The sequence below is a fragment of the Vidua chalybeata genome, chromosome 8 (genome assembly GCF_026979565.1).
Source record: "Vidua chalybeata isolate OUT-0048 chromosome 8, bVidCha1 merged haplotype, whole genome shotgun sequence".
NCBI classification, from domain to species: domain Eukaryota; kingdom Metazoa; phylum Chordata; class Aves; order Passeriformes; family Viduidae; genus Vidua; species Vidua chalybeata.
The window spans coordinates 21562597-21579273 of record NC_071537.1 but is presented as its reverse complement, the minus strand read 5'-3'; the positions used below and the strand labels follow the sequence as shown (position 1 = coordinate 21579273).

The 16677-nt window shown below is 41.2% G+C and overlaps 1 protein-coding gene across 12 annotated transcripts in view; it reads left to right on the top strand.

Annotated features, from left to right (window-relative positions):
• Positions 1-16677, top strand: part of DUSP29 (dual specificity phosphatase 29) — a 63973-nt gene that overhangs the window by 789 nt on the left and 46507 nt on the right. For 4 of the 12 annotated variants that reach the window (XM_053949524.1, XM_053949522.1, XM_053949517.1 and 1 more), the window contains exons 2-3: positions 13623-13814; positions 14502-14722. In XM_053949524.1, the coding sequence (XP_053805499.1) occupies positions 13624-13814; positions 14502-14722 (412 nt within the window). In that variant the 5' untranslated portion in view covers position 13623. Of the gene's footprint in view, positions 1-6627; positions 6651-6740; positions 6818-12491; positions 12652-13622; positions 13838-14501; positions 14723-16677 lie in introns of those variants that run through there. The other 8 variants (XM_053949516.1, XM_053949518.1, XM_053949515.1 and 5 more) reach the window with 6 other exon arrangements.

Below are 16677 nucleotides of genomic sequence, written 5' to 3'. Positions count from 1 at the left end.
TCGAGTTTGCTTTCCAGCTGGACTTATAGGCTGAGGATCTCTTGCTGAAAAAGATGCTAAAAAAACCGAGCCCATTTTATTTAAATACCGATCTAGCTTGTATTTAAATTTCTTATAGGTCTATGTGTAAGATAATAGCCATGAAACACTGGATGTGGGTTTCCTTCCTCTCAGCTGATGTTTGCAAGTCGATCCTGGGAAAGGACAGACTGTCCAGCCAGTTACATTGGAGAAAATGTGAAACAGACTATGAATAAAATGCTGTGCAGTTCAAAACCAAAACCTGGGAGAAACAAAATGAAAGATTAAGAAGTTTGGGGGGGGGGGGGTTTAATACTAACTCTTTATAGTTTGGGATATTTATGGATATTTATTTATAACTAGAATCGAATTTTCAGACAGAAATGGGATTTTTAATATCAACAGTCTTCCTCAGAAAATTTTTATTGAGGAAACATGCTTGTATGGCTGTGGAAGCCATTGTGATGATTGGAGTAAAAGAGTACAGAAGGAGAAGACTGGGTTAAATTAATTCCTGCTAAATACCTACCAGCAGACTTGCTGTCTGTATGGGGAGCTGGAGACAGAATTGTACCAGGGTGAAAAGGATAGTGTGGCTATTTATAGTGCTGCCTTCAACACCATAGGAATTCAAAGGAAAACTCCAACTCAGCACACAGTCTTCTCATCATCATCTTCTGTCAAGATTAAATGGGATCTGAGATAATTTCCCCTACAAATCCTTCCTAGGAAGGATCTGTTCCTTTGTGCAACAAGGAACTACCATGGTACAAATCACTCCACAGGCGAAGTCCTCCTCCCCCAGCCAAATGTCACCACTTTCCTTTTGGTAGTCGGAGGAAGAGGAGAATGAAATCCTTACAAGCCTCAGCACTTAAGCAGGAAAGACCAAAACATTTTGCCTGCCATGCATCCTTTCTCCCTGTACTGTCCCCTGCCCTTCTTACACCAGGTGCTCTGGGGGACAAATGGGGCAAAATGTAGCTCCAGCACAATCCCAGTGCCAGGCAGCAAAGAGAGGAATAGGAACATGGTACTGGCACACAGTCATGGTCATTCATGGTGTCACTTGAGATGAGGCCCTTATCCTGTGTGCCCCTCTTGCCACTGCAGAATCATCCATCTCTGGAAGGAATGGGCTCCAGGTGTGTGGGGCACCTGTTTATCAGTAGAAATTAGCTCTAATGTTGCGAGTACAAACGAAAGCAGCTTTGGAAAGGGTATTAGCAAAAACCTGACTGCCACTCTAAAAAAAAGACACACTCTTGGAGTTCCTTAGCTCCACTCTTCTTTTAGCATCATGGTGCCTCAGATCTTTCCTTCTCATCTTCCACTTTCCAGTTTCTTTTTAATAAGAGCTGCTTTTTTATTCTTCACAAAGCACTACGTGCTCTGTCTCAATGCTCCTCTTTTGTAATTCTGTTACCAAGCTCTCTGCTAGGTGGGGAGCAGAAGGTGCAGGACTTGGTACTGCCTTTGAGGTACAGGTAATTATTATGTGCATCTGTTATTGTGGTTGCTGCCACAACAGGTGGAAAACATGCTGTTCTCTGATAGATTTACAGCACTCCATGCTCCTGCCTTGTCTTTTCTCTAAAGCCAGTCGTGTGGTGTTCCTAAAATAATAAACACAGCCTCACTGCTGCCACAAAAACCCCTGGTAAATATATTTTTATGGGAATGAAGTATTAAAGGATTTGAACACTTACTCACTGAAAGCAAAATATGAGCAGTAAGGTTGGGTAAAGATTCAAAGGCTGGTTTGCTTCCTTTCCCTTGGGCACATCAAGGCTGTACTGTTTGCACTTCAGAGATGGATAGTGGGGAATTACTTAACCCAAAATGATGGAAACAATTCAGACTATAATAATATAGCATAAGAGTTTCTCATATTACATCTATTCCCCATACTGCTGGCTATACTCTGCCTTCAGATTCACGTGCACAACTCTCATTGGAATCTGGAGGAACTGTATTTGAAGCCAAAATGCATTTCATTGTCTTTCTGAAGTCTCTCTGCAGCTTAGTGGCTAAATTCTGAGCTCAAGAACTGGGAACAAAGCTTGTCTAAACATTTCCCAGTGTCTGTCTCTGTGAGATTCCCATCTGTTGTGTTTTATTTTGAATTTCATCTTCCTACTTTCCTAAAAACACAAAGCAGAAACACACATTTCCTCTGCCCTGGAGTGCAGGAGTCACCTAATTTCCCAGCAGGTTCTCTCAACAACATACAGTGGATCCAAGTTTGTCTAAAAATGCTACAAGCCCTTTGTGGAGAAGAAAGGGAGGAGACCAGAAATGTGGGCCAAGTTTCTGAGTGTTGTGAAAAGCCCCTGCCCCCCAAAGGGACTCCATTTCCTGTTCCCTCTCTCCCAGAAATGTCACCTGGGTTTGGATTTCGTTAAGAGAAATATACATTGCTCAAGTCCTCTAAGTCTTTGGTTTGTGCTTTCTGCTGACACTGCAGAGACTACAAGAGCCATGAAAACTGAGTCTGACTTTGGGGATCCACATTTGCAATAGCAGAACAAATTAAATGGAGAGCATGTTAAGTGAGTTGGAGATTGTTGTTGACCAACAAATCTTCATTAAGTTCCCCACACCAAGCTGTGCTGCACCTCTAATGAAACTGATCATTGTTTTTCCTTCTATGTTTCAACTATTTCGCTACCAGGTTTGAGAGAAATTCAGACTTGCTTGAGGTTTAATTAGAAATAAAACACAATATTAATCCATTTTAATATTAATTCGTGCTCCATACATGCACCTAGTTTGGAGCTGTTGGTGCATCATTCAAATAGGCCAAGTTTCATTCTGTTCCCCACCTGTTACTTACTGCCTTGGTTTTTGCTAGTTCTTTTATTTACTGCCAGTGACTCATGGAGACTTTGTTCACTGGTTTATGGTGACTTTCTGGATCACTGGTTTGCATCACCATTAGTGGTTTGCATCACCAGATGTTTCAGCTCAGGAGTTGCCAGCATGAACCCCAAGAGTTCATATGACTTGCACCTCCCAAAAGCTAAGCCTGTGCCCAGAATAACAAGCTTTCACAGGATTAGAGCAAAGTCCTGTTCTGATGATGTTTGTGACTGAAAGGAGGCTACCACAGCTGGGCCTCTGGGAGCCTTCTCTGCAGACCATTAGAGAAATATGGCTCCATAGGTATAACTCAGATGCCAAGTTACTCCAGTTCAGGACAGAGAGGTTTAAGGGAGAAGTACAAAGTAAACATGAGGAAGTACTCAGCAGTACTGAGAATGACACAGCCTAAGCAGAGCAGGATCCTCTGCTCCAGACTGTCTTTGCCATGAGGGAAGAAACAGTTACTGTCTCTTTTAAGTATAACATAAGAAACAAAATGTACATGCAAATATAGCATAAATGGGGAAGTTAGCCTTCAGTATTATTCTTTGACAGATACCATTTCTAGTGGCTAAACTACTTGTTCGCTGTGGAGGTTGGCCATACCCCATACCATGTTGTCCTCTGAGTCAGATAACACTCAAAAAATTTAGATGGCCCTCAACCTTTTCCATACAGAAAAGAAAGCATTGATTATTTGCATCTATGCAGTAGCACCCCAGCACATAAACTTAGGGGTTCCCAGCACTTGGGCACTGCAGCCTCCCTTTCACAAAGGTTCCTGTTGTGTCCCAGGTTGCACTGAAGAATGCAGCCACAACATCTGCCTTCTAATATGATTTGATTTTTTTTTTGGTTTTTTTTTTTTTTGGTTTTTTTTTTTTTTTTTTGTTATTAGAAGTTACGTGGTCTCTATGCTATAGAAGAAAATATGTTCTGTTTTTGTAGTAGGTGATCGATGACATTTGGGGGACATATTTTTAACTGCTGGTTTGTTTTACAAAAATGGTAAGAGTTAACCTGGAGGACAAATGATCAGAAATATCTATAATCCCAAGAGCTAACGCAATTGCTGGGAAATTCTAGACCTCAAATCAGCTCTGCTACAGACTATGATGAATTTCTATTTTTTCCCCCTCCACAGACTTAGATTTTACAATAAGAAGAAAGCAATTTGCTTAGCTAACTTGGGATTTCATCTCCTTCCCTTGCATCTCTTAGACTATACACACATAAGCAAGCAAGTTTCAGCTGTATTCAGTCTCACTCTGACCTCCGTACTAACTTGATTTACTAACTTGGTTTTAGTTCTCAAATAGTGTTATTACGTTATAACTCAAAGGATCTGATTAGAACTAGCTGGTATTTTAATGATTTATGAGGGGCATCTGTGACTGCATGGGTAGCGTACACATTGTGTCACTGCTGTAGGAGGAATTTGCATTGATCATACCAGCATGCTCCAAGACAAGAGCGTGTCAAATGCCTATCAGCCTGAGTTCACAAACTTGATCTGACAGGTGGCCAAGCTTGCACTGGGACTGACCATAGTTCTCATGGTGGGAATAAAACAAACCAGCTGGATTGCTTCTAGCCATTGCATTATGAGCAGATTTCCATTCCTTTCTGTTGTTCTGTCTTGCAGTGCTTAAGAAGGTGTTTATCCTTCCCAGTTTTGTAGCCAGAAACCTGGGCCACAGGAACTTGCAATAAGCTCTGTCTGTGGTTTATCCTTCTGCCAGAAGACACTGGTGTGAAACAGAGGCTACTGGAACTAACCTTCCAGACCTCTCCACATCTTGCCATGGCTATCAAATTGCTAGCAAGTCTCAGATCAGAGAGGCTGGGGTGAGAGAAAGATAAAGAAACAATTAGACAGCACAGTTGCTTTAAAGCCGTAATGTTTCTGCATTTAATAAGAGATCGTACTATTATTTTTTTTAAATAACTGTAAGAAAAAGACTTTGCAAGCACAGAAAGAAGGGTATCAGGAGAACAGTGATAAAAAGGTTTTTTGTCCTTGGTTTGATTTAATGTGTTCTAAATTTTCTTTTGAGTATTGAAGTCAATATCTGCCAAACATTCCTAAAATCCTTGTCCCCAAGAGCATGGAAGTCCAACCTTGATGGTTACTCACCTCCTATTGTAAGCTGCCTTTTGCTCACTAGTGGTGAGTGAAGGCTTTTGACCCACATTAAACCCAAGGGCAACTCTTCACTCAGGTCCAGCTATCGCTACAGTGTTTGGCAGCACTCTGCCCTTCAGCTGCCTCCAGCTCACACTTGGGGAGAGATAGAGAAAAATAGTCAAGCTTAACTTCACCATCTCCACCTGTGCAGTGGGAACAGCACTGTTCCTCACAGGATCACTGTAATAACATGTATGAAAGGCATTCCATTGCCCAAGAAACACCAGGGAATCTTGGCTGCCTACCTCCTGCTGTTTCCCATCTTACTTCCTAGCAGTTTACTCAACCTTCCTGCTATGCCAGTGTAGGGGATAAGTGTCTGCTCTCTCCTCTAAGTTGGGTAGCATAGAGTCTTTGTGGTGCTGGTAGAGACCACAGGACAAGAACAAAGAGCAGTGAAACTTACAATGCCCTCTAACAGAAGAGACACAAGGAAAAAAAAAAAGCAGCAATATATTGTTTTTAAGATAGAAGAGCATACCAGAGCTAGTCACAGGGGAGGAAGGCTTAGCATTGTGCCATCCTTTTGGTTAGATCCTTGGGGCAGAAACCATTCATTTGTAATGGGATTCTTTGAATTCTGAAGCCTGATGTTTTCAGTTCTGGGCTGGAGGACACTGCTGTATTAGTTATTGTTAACAGCAGCCTCATTCACCTTCAGATGTGGGCTACTAAACTCTCTTGGGCCACAGGATGCTGACCTAAGGGACTGCATTCCAACTGGGGTTTTGTGCAAGGCACAGCACAGGAAATCCTTGGCCTCTAAACCTTGCCAAAGCAGGAAATAAACATGATTTAAGGTCATTTTAGAAGGTAACCTGGGAAAATTATATGAGGCTAGATTAAGAATATGCAACATGGAATAAATCTGAAGAATGAAACCATAGCTGAGAGACTGGAAACAACACCCAAGTGATACTTTGTCCTTCTTTGAGCAAGCTCTGTGCTCGATGCAGCCCACCTGGCTTTCTCATGTTGTGTTCAGTTGGACATGTGATGTCCAAGTCAACATTCCTTACAAAGGATTGTATCCAAAAGAGTGTAGGACTCGGGCTCTGTGGTAGTTGCAGTTTCAGCCCAAACAGCCATGGAGATGGAGCAGAGAATGTGCTTGAGCTACAGCAGGAACAGGCTGTCTCCCACACAGTGACAATGTGAGGTTGAAGAGCATCACAAAGGTGAGCCTCCGGGCCACGAGGTCTGCATCAGAGAACAGACTCAGCACATTTCAGACCATCTGTGAATAAATCCAAGCTTGTACCTCTCCCCAGGGTCATACTGTGCTAACGTCATCCAGTAACGAGAGCAACAAACGCTCCCTGCAAGTGCAGGCAGCAAATATTGGTAAAGCATTGCCACAAGCCATGAAAAAGCAGCTAGGATTTATGTTGTTCAGGGAGGGTGAGGGCTTTGGAGTAGTTGTACCAAAAAAACCAGTGTCAGCCAGACAACCCAGCTGGTTCCGACTGGCAGCTCCAAGAGAAAATCAAAGTGGCACATGTTGCTCCTGATTTAGAGCAACCTGCATCAACTTGCCAGCCTGTCTTTCAGAAATGTTTCATCCTTCAACTTTTCAGTAAGTTTCTGAGGGTGCTTTTAGGAGGAAAAACAGAGCTTACCAATTCAGAGAATACCAGTTTTCACCCGCAACATGTTATTGCTGCAGGGAAGAGAGATACAGTGATGTAACAATTCTTGAGCCCAGAAGAAGACCAGCCTTAACACCGAACAACTAAATTTTAGGTAAGCTTGTCTTGAAGTGCAAGCATAGTGATATCAAGAGTGTTTCATAGCATGTCTAAGAACTGTTTAGTGCTATAATGCTATAGATTGGGATTTTTGGTTTTTTTCTCAAGAAGTAGTGAAAAGTCAGTATTGAATGGAGGAAGAAGTTAGAGGCTGTCAGAACTGACAGTGAAGTCTGACAGCTGAAGTCCATTGCAGGAGAGGACACCAGCAATAATATTTGAGTAGGACAAGTAGCCTGCCCAGGAGCTAGAGAGACTCTCAAATGTGGGCATGGTGCTGCAGTCATAAATAGCATGGAGATGTGGGAGATGCATTTTGGACCAGCTACTGTCTTTGGGTCATATGAAGTGTGTCTGCTGGCCTACCAGATCAGGTTGGGTTAATGGGTGTAAGGATGCAGTTGGCAGCTGAGAGTAGAGGTACCAGTGGGTTCCAGAGGGCCTAGTTTTGCAGCTGAACTGTGCTCACAGCCAAAAGCCACATCTTTGCTGGGCCTAGGGCTGGAAGGGAACCAACTTTGCTTTACTTGCTCTTGCTTGCCAATAGCCAAGTTCAGGTCCTTAGAGCTCTACAGTGCTCTTGCTCCAGCTGATGATTTCATGAACACCTAGTGCTGGGAGGAACACAGCTCCCTGTACAGCCTTAAACTCTCTGTTTCCCTGCATATGCAATGACATCATTGCCACCTGAGGGCCCAAACTCTGGTCTTGGCAGGTAGAAGCCTTTAGGGTCACCTTACATTGGGGTTCTTGCTCTCAATGCATATTTATGTAATGATTGCTGGATGGCTATAATTAAATGACTGTAAAGCACTACCTAAAATGCACCAGTAATAAATTCTTAATAGCTGATGCTATAACAAGCAGTTACACAACAGAATATATCGTAACATACAGATTGTTAACAGTGTCTGGGCCTGTTTAATGCTCAGTTTTAAATAGTTACAATGCACACTATTAAAGGGCATGTAAAATTTGTAACTAGTAAATAAAAAGTCCAATTCAGAAACAAAATATATGCAAGCTTCAGTGGTGAAGAAGCCACAGAAGAGTTTGGGGTGTATAAATGACCTCTTATCTCTGCAGTCCTTGTGGTGGTGCTACCTATCAGCCATGGTTTCTGTAAAGCATACTACATGTACATTCCTCTACCTGGCACAGATTCTGTCCATGCCTCTGTCCTGACTCATAAACATGGTTAGGATTCCACTTACATTACAAATATATGACCAGGTACAGCAACCCATGGTTTTGCATTTTGTGAAGAAAGGATGGGTCAGGGAAAATTAATTTTGCTGCTCATATTTTTCACTTCTCTTATCCACTCAAAGCTGCTGTGTGGGCAATAACTCTACAGAGTTGGTTTCCCATGGCTAAAGAATAAAATAAACATACATTCAAGAGTCAGAAGGGTTTGCAAAATCAGCAGGTGGCCAGGTTTTGCACACTTGGTACAACACTGCTGCACATCAGAGGACGGCTGAGTCTGTCTAGCCACTGTCAGGAGCTGCACACATGGTTGGTAAATACAGATGTACTAACCAGCTGATGACAAGTGAATATTTTATACTACAGTCACAAAAAAAAAAACCCACAAAAAACTCCAAGGCCACCCTGCCTTGGGGCCTGCATGCTAATGTACATCCTGAAACAGTCAAGACCATTAGGTTCGAGAACTACAGCCTGGCCCACAGACATGCTATGAAAAAATCAGACATTTTGAGGCTTTTGAGGCCTGGCAATCCATAACATCAGTGGAAACGGTGGTAAATTCAGCAATTTGAGTACCAGGATGGGTTGATTAAATTTTTCCTTACATTTGAGTAGTGCTTTGTATCAAAAATGTAGCTGCTGATTTCCCTAGATTTTTCCACAGAGATTTTACTTTATCAGTTGGGAAGCATCATAATTCCTCTAAAGTTAGAACAGAAAATGTTTATCAATGCAATATCAAGAGGAAAAATGTTGAATGTTTTTGCCTTTTGCTGCTCAAAGCTGTCCAGTACAGAGATTTAGTCTGCTCCTGACCATAGGCCTTGTGTGAGCTGTAGAGAGCAAGTCCACCTAATGGATTTTGCCAAGCCCCACCAAGTGAGTGCACTGCCCTAAATGCATAGCTAGGTTACACTTATGGGTCTGGAAGCCTCCACTAAATTTGGAAGTGCTGTTCAGATTATAGCCTCCAGCTGCTGAAGAGATTTTCTTACAAACAGTTGGCTACTCAAATACCTTGTGCCTCCCTAGACACTGCCTCTGTCTCAGCTTTCAAGTCCAGCCAGCCCTACCTCAGTCATTGCTGTTTGATTCATACCATCTATATCTCGTAGAGCTCCTAGCAATTGATAAATTATGACTCCAGTGAGACTATTGGGTTAAACGCTAAGGAAGAAAGAATGATGACAGTAATACTTGTCACTTGTGTGGCGATGTAACAGCACAAAACCCTCTCTCAAACATACGTTAGCTTGGAGGAACCTTTCCAGGGGATAGGCTTTCTGAGAAATGTTTATGACTTTTGAATACATGATAGGCATGAACTTGACATGACCTACTTGGCCAAGTCCTGAGCTTCAGCCTGGTCTTCTACCACCACAAATCAGTCTATTCAAAGTATAGCCAGACTGATATCTTCACTGGGATGGCAAGGTTATAGCACATAGCAGCTTGAGAAAACACAGGATGGAGGCTGCTTTGTTCTCAGGATTTAAAGACTCGGAAATATTTTTACTAATGTCATAAGAAAATGGCTAAGTTCTACCCATACAGAAAAGCCAGCATAGGCCCTGGGACGATTAAAATATTTGACACTTGATTGAAATGAACACATCAACATCCTTATAGTATACACAGGTCCCTCCTTTATCTTGGCATTGGAAAATACAAGTTAAAGCAGATGTTGTAAAGGCTTTCTACTAAATATCCAAGACAAAAGATTTTCTTTTTCCTCCTGACTTACCACAGCATCATGCTGCAGAATTTTCTGCTGTTTCATCTCAGCCTTCATACCATTCTCTCAACTTGATCTTGTATCAAGCTAATGACAAACTGTCGAATTACACTGACTTTTCATTCTATTGTTTAATTAAATATCATGGAATTGGAGAAATTGGATAAAAGGTGGCATGTTTCCAAGGACTGAGACACCTGTAAAGGAACCTAAAGGCTCTAAAGACCCTCTCCCCAGCATGGCACTGAATAGCACCAATTCTGTTATAGGTAAAGCTGTAGTCCCTGAATTAACTGAAACCCAACCAAAGCATCCATAGCGTATGCAGTCCATAGGGGCATTCCCTACTGGGCAGAGGGAATTCTAGTCATGAAGGAGATGTTATCTTGGACCTCTCACAGGACCACTTTCTTCCTGGGATAGTTGATATATTAGGAACCATTGATCTGGTTGCTCTCAGCAGCCTGTGTGACACTGTAGGTCACTCTGCATCATCAGAATGACCTGCTTGCCACAGGCCTCTGATCGCAATCCTCCTGCTAGTCGTAATTAAGGAAATTCAATTGCATAGTACAGATACAATTACAGTTGCAGTACCTGCCTATTCAAAATTAATATAAATATAAGGGCAAATTTTCTCCTATATGATTGAATAATTACCATACTACAACTCCAGTAGAGCAAAGATCAGGAATGTTTCATGTCATCCAGAAACCAGCATTTAAAAATTGTATTGCTCATTCATACAACACACATCTTAGAAACAGATCCACTACAAAAAGTTAGTATAGAGGAAGTGAGCTGAGAATCATTAAAAACATATTTTTAAATGAACAGCCATCACATTATTACAAATAATAATTTTCCTTTCACACTAATTTTTTAATCTATCCATGTTCCTTATAAAACATTACAGAACATTTTAATCATAGCATTGTTTTCCTTAAACATGTGCATTTCAGTAATGACACTTGCATGTATACATTTAGTGAGTTAAGATGTTAGACTAATGCCAGAACTGAGTAGTCATTTATTCAGAAAAAAAAAAAATCTTGTTTTTCTGTCTGTAAATTTCCTATGGAAAGCTATTCTTTTTTCAATGCATTCAATATTCAATATATTAGTTGAATATAGTTCAATATATTAGTTGAATAGTCCTACTGAGGCTTCTCTGATTTTGAGTCATTTGCAGCCTGTTACCATTATTTCACATTTGAAATTTGAACTCAAGTCTTTCCTTTTTATTGGATGTAGAGTTTATAGAAACTGATGCTATTCTCCAATTAAAAAACATGTGACCAGAATGAAAATGAAGTAAGTTTTGTACACACCATCAGCAGTTCGCATCTATGTTTCAACAGGAGTAAATTCCTTATCTATAATACAATGTCCATATGAGCACAAGCTGAAAGTCATCTTAGCATAATTCTGAAGAAGCAGTCCCATCTTATAAAGACTATTATTCCACAGCTTTAAATATCCATGTAGCACACAGTACCTCTTTTTGCCCAGCCTATGCAGTTATGTTCCCTTTTAGAAACAATTCTAACAAAACAAAACAAGTCTTTGAAGGAGCCCTTTTCCTTAGGTGCACTGTATGTCACAGTTATCTGCCCAGCTCCTGTGAGGCTTAGGAAAGCAAGGCTGACAGCAGCCTTCAGTCCTCTGACGTAATAGAAAAATCAAAGTATTTATACAGTGGAGAGAGCAAGAGAAAAGGATAACAGGCAGTACTGAATAAGAAAAAAACAAACAGTTTAAAGCAACTTTACAGGGAGTAAGAAGTGTCCTAGAGTGGTCATTAGCCACCCTGCAAAGGATTAGGTACATCAAAAAAGGGGAACATTTACTGCAGATATTATGGGGTGGGAAGGACTGGAGGAGGTTGTTATTCTTGAAAATACTTCATGAACTGGCAGATGGCCCTGTGGTCAGGGCACAGGAAATCCAAGTCCCATTTCTGCTGCAGATCTCCTTTATGGGATCAGAGAAGTGTCCAAGATCACCAGCAGGAGCCAGGCAGAGCTGGCACAGGGGACACTGGGGTGGCCAGTGTCAAAGCAGTGATCGAAATAAATGGGAAATGCCTGTTCCAGTAGGGAATTCCTCCATGCCTCCTCTTGCATAAAGCCATCCAAAATGGGCAAGAACATCTGCTTTTGTTTCCACAGTAAAAGCTGACACTGGAGGAGATATGCACATTTGGGAGGAGAGCACATTCCACAGTGGAGCTCTTGTAACAATACAAGACCATTCTGGGAACATCACTTGGTGAAAACGTACTGTATCCAAGATGCCAGAGCTGCCATGGAGGTGGCAGGATAAAGTGTACTGAAATGACAGAGGGCTCCTCTTGGCTACTGGGTGGCAAGGCAGATCACCCCACATGCATGGCAGAAGGGTGACTTGTAGGGACCATTCTGTGGCCTAACACTTCCCTCCTTCTTTTCTATGGATATTTCAGGGAATTAGTTGCTCCATTTGCCCTTCAGCAAGGCACTGTATTAATATGAAGGTGCAATGAGCTCCCACAGCAGGCTAGCCTTCAGATCCTCTTGCTTGGTCTTTGTGCATGCAAAATAAAATTACACCAAAATGTGAACTTAAGGCTAGAGAAAATACCTGGGTGGGGAAACTAGGAGAACATTTCGCCACAGTTGGTGTTTGAAAAGAAATGGTCATTGAAGGTGCTTGAACTTAAATACAACCTATTTGTTAACAGTAGATATGTTCAGCAGAAAGATGCAAGATTGCAGGTTTGCTGCCCTGGACTGTTTTATCCCAAACTACTCCTCAAACCATTTATGTAGAAGACATGCTTCAGGCAGTGCCAGAGCAAGACTTTGACTCACTGACTACAACTTCACCTATGTCCTAGACAGGTGCTTCTTTTTTAAGGCTCATGAGTTGACAGACTTCCTACTATCTCTGTAATGCAGGTGTTTGGGTCATTTTTAGAACATACAAGAAAAGAAGTACAATATTTTCTTAGAACATAACTCTGGGAAAAATGTAATTTCTATTACCCTCTTAAAAAATCCTCCCAACAGTTCAAATCTACAGTTAACACTGTAGAGGAACCACTGTTTCTAAAGAAATGTACCATATGGAAACATAGTAATTCCAAAGATAAAGTGATGCCTTAAAAAGTGTTTCTCCTTGTAAATGAAGTACTTGCTTCAAGATTAGAAATGGGATAGTTCTTAAAAGGAGCAGAGAGGAGAAGAATGCAAATTAAAACAACTTACTAAAATAATTAGTCAGTGCTCATAGAAATGCTCAGCTGGAATCACTGTAACTCACCCAGATTTTTCTACCATGAACATTTCTCATGAGGACAACCAGTATGGCCAGTAAATATCATTGGAAAGAACCAAACTACTCCTTACAGAGTTTTCGTCATTGAAGCTGACAATTAATAGCTGACCAGTGAATAAGATTTTGCAGTAATGATTCTACTCAGTCCAGATCAGTTTGTTGAACAAATTAGAAGACAAATCAGATTAAGAATATATAAGGAAGCCCTAGTTACCTGGTTAAAGGAAAATCCCAGCATACCATGTTAATTCTTTGTTTCTACACCCTTTTACACAAGACATTTTCCATAGCATTACCTCTTTCCATGTGAAAGCAGAAGCCTTATGCTGGCATATCAAGGGCTGGGCTTTTTCACTGTGCTAATAATAGCATTTAGAATTCCAGACAGTAGTAGGAACTTCCCCATTTCCTAAGAAGAAAATTATCTTTAAAAATATAATGAAGTTTTAATCAACTTTTTGACAAAGTGACAGGAAGAAAGGGGCCTGTCAGAAATACCTCTGGCCGGTGGTGAATGTCTTCTCTCTCCTTTCAGGATGGCCTGGGACTCCTTGTGCAGCCAGGACTTACGGCGGCCTAGGATAAGAAGTGCCTCAAGCTGGATGCCCGACAGTGGGAGCAGCACTGGGACAGCATCCCTGGAGGAGCTGCGGCGCCTGCTCTGCACACGCACACACCCCACAGGGCATGTGGACGAAGTCTGGCCAAACCTTTATGTGGGAGACCTGTAAGAGACAGGAAGGGCTGAAGGTTATTGCAACTCTTCCCCCAGATCTTCCACTCTTTATTTAAAAATAAATAAAGTCTTTATTTATACAGAGTGCTAGGCAATAATCTGGGGACCTCTCACAACAGGTCTAAGTGTTGAACAAGATTGAACTGTGCATAGGATGCTGTAGCAAAGAGAAAATACATCTTGACTAAAAAGAATATCCCCTGCTTCCTGGTTTCTCCTTCTGCATTAGTGCAGGAGTGACACACTGCAACAGCCCACTGGAGCTGTGGCATTGGTACTTCAGGCAGTCATGCCAAAACTGGGTAAAACAGGATCAAGCTCATTTTCTCCTCACTTTGCCAGATGGCATCAGTCCTCTGAACTGATAAATACTCAGCAGAGGTGACTTGGAAATCAGAAAACCCTTAGCTTGTGCAGAAATATCTCCACCACCACCTTTCATCAGTTGAGAACCATCTAAACATGTGCTGGGGAAAAAACTGAGGGAAATCTAAGAGTTAGTTTCTTAACAAGTCACTTCTGTATCAAAGCATTCTGATGAACACTTTGAGCCTGATCAACCTGTCAAAAAAATAACCACCATAACTTCCTGCAGTTGTAACAAACTCATCATCAGCAGCATGTTCTTCCCTGCATTGCAATGCAGCAGGCAAATATAATTGCCCATCTCTCTTCCAGGTACGTTGCTCGTGACAAGGCGCAGCTGAGCCGCATGGGCATCTCCCACGTTGTGAATGCTGCTGCCGGGAGATTTCGCATCAACACTGGGCCCAAGTTCTACAACGACTTGCCTGTGGATTACTATGGAGTAGAAGCAGAGGACAACCCAAATTTTGATCTCAGCATTCACTTCTATCCAGTTGCTCAGTACATCAGAGAAGCACTGAATTCCCCAAGAGGTAACTAGACCATCTGTGCATGTTGCATATTTTCTGCATAGTAGACAAAGCAGGGCAAGTTACCAAATATTATTTGACATAGACCAACCCACCTGCATGTGGGTAAGAATGGAGATACTCAAACAAAGTAGCATGCTATCTGCCTCCTGAACTCCTAGTGGTAGTTCTCCTGTTTCCCTGAAACAGGGAAGGATGCACTGAACAGGCTTTTAAAGGGGTTCTCCCTATGCCTAGTGTTATTCATCAGCAAAAGACAAAATAGCAAGTGTCCTTCATTACCTACAGGGACACGCTGACCTGGGAGGAGGCACATTATTTGATCTTTTCAAGTTAGTGATGGGATTTAAAAAAAAGATAAGGGCAAGTGTCATATTTGAGTCAGAAGATTCAACTATAATGTTACAATCTGTGCAAATCCTACAAACATAAAATAGGGAAGAACTTGCTAGAAAGCAATTCTATAGAGGGGAGATCAAGCAATATCACCAGCCTGGAAAAATGTCGTGCTGTTGCTAGAAAAAGTATAACTTCTAAATAGGAAGACAACCCACAAAATCCTCAGATTCACTAAATACATGCCAGGTACAACATCAGAGGCTTGGGGCCAATGGGAGATCATTACTACTAAGGGCAAGCCTTCACAAAAGCAAGTCATCACTGTGCCACAAAACTATACAGATACTACTCAAAAGTAAGTGATTTAATAAGAGAACAGTTGTACATTCAGCAAACCGTTTTGCTTGCATCATGGTGAGCTTTAATTGCAATCAGGGTCCTAAAGTACTAACTACCCAGCTTAATTGTATGCATTGGTAGGTCTGGTCCACTCCCAACTAGCCCAGAAGGGGAGGCACAGTAACTGCAAACAGTGTACCTTAATGCTAGATACCTGTGCGTTTCCTGCTCTTTGGAGGCTTTGTTCTATTCTGTTAGAAAATATTTGCCCTTGTGCAACTTAGGGCTGCATTTGGGGAATTTGGATTTTCACCCATTTTTATTACAACATACGCTATTTGCAATTGAAGTCACTATTGGCAGTGCTCCAGAGAAAGGTAAGATCCAAAATCTGTTCATGTGTGTGTAAAAGCAAAGTTCCAAATTAATTGACAAAAGACAGAAAACAGCAGATGAATTGTAGAAGCCACAACAGCAAACAAAACTCGTGCTTTGCAAAATGCACGCTGAAATACTAAGTTATGAATGCAGAAAAGTTACAGCTCAAGGCATATTTATCCCTATTCCCATGCTTTTCATACTGCTTTACTGAACTCCATATGGAAGTAGAGTTCTGGGAATGGAGACAAGGTGAAATTTAATCATACGCTGTCCAGCTGTTGCTGACATTCATCATTTTGAGGAAAGTGCAACAGTTTAGAAAATATATAAACAAGATGTTCTGGAAGCATAATTTCCTGAGGTACAGAAATTTAGCAGCTAAATACCCATGACCTGTGAAGGGATGAGACAGGGAGGGGATTGTTACTCACATAATATAGAAGAAGAAAAAACGTAGTGTTTATTATCAGCAGTGAAATTGAACAACAAAACAAAATATACCAGGTGACGAGAGGCCAGTCCGTATTAAATACAGGATGAAACAAGGTACTGCTGTTTGGTTGAGAAGTCATTTAAAACTGCTGCTTAACCATTACAAACAAATTCAACATCATTTTTTTTCTTTAACAGAAATATATTATCCTTTTTACCTAAGAGGACAAGTTAAAGTTAAGACTGTATGAGGCACAAATGTATTTAAAACTAAGAATCAAGTACTCATTAGAATTAGATAAGAGCTGTTATTTCCATCATGCTTGAAAAAAAAAAAAACCTGATGCTTTATGCCACAAGTCCAGAAAACAGCATCGACTGATTTATTCTAGATTTCTACCTTAGCTGAACAGAATATTATCTTTGGTGATGTAAGGAGTTTGTTTTTAAGGCAGTTTCTTAAAACT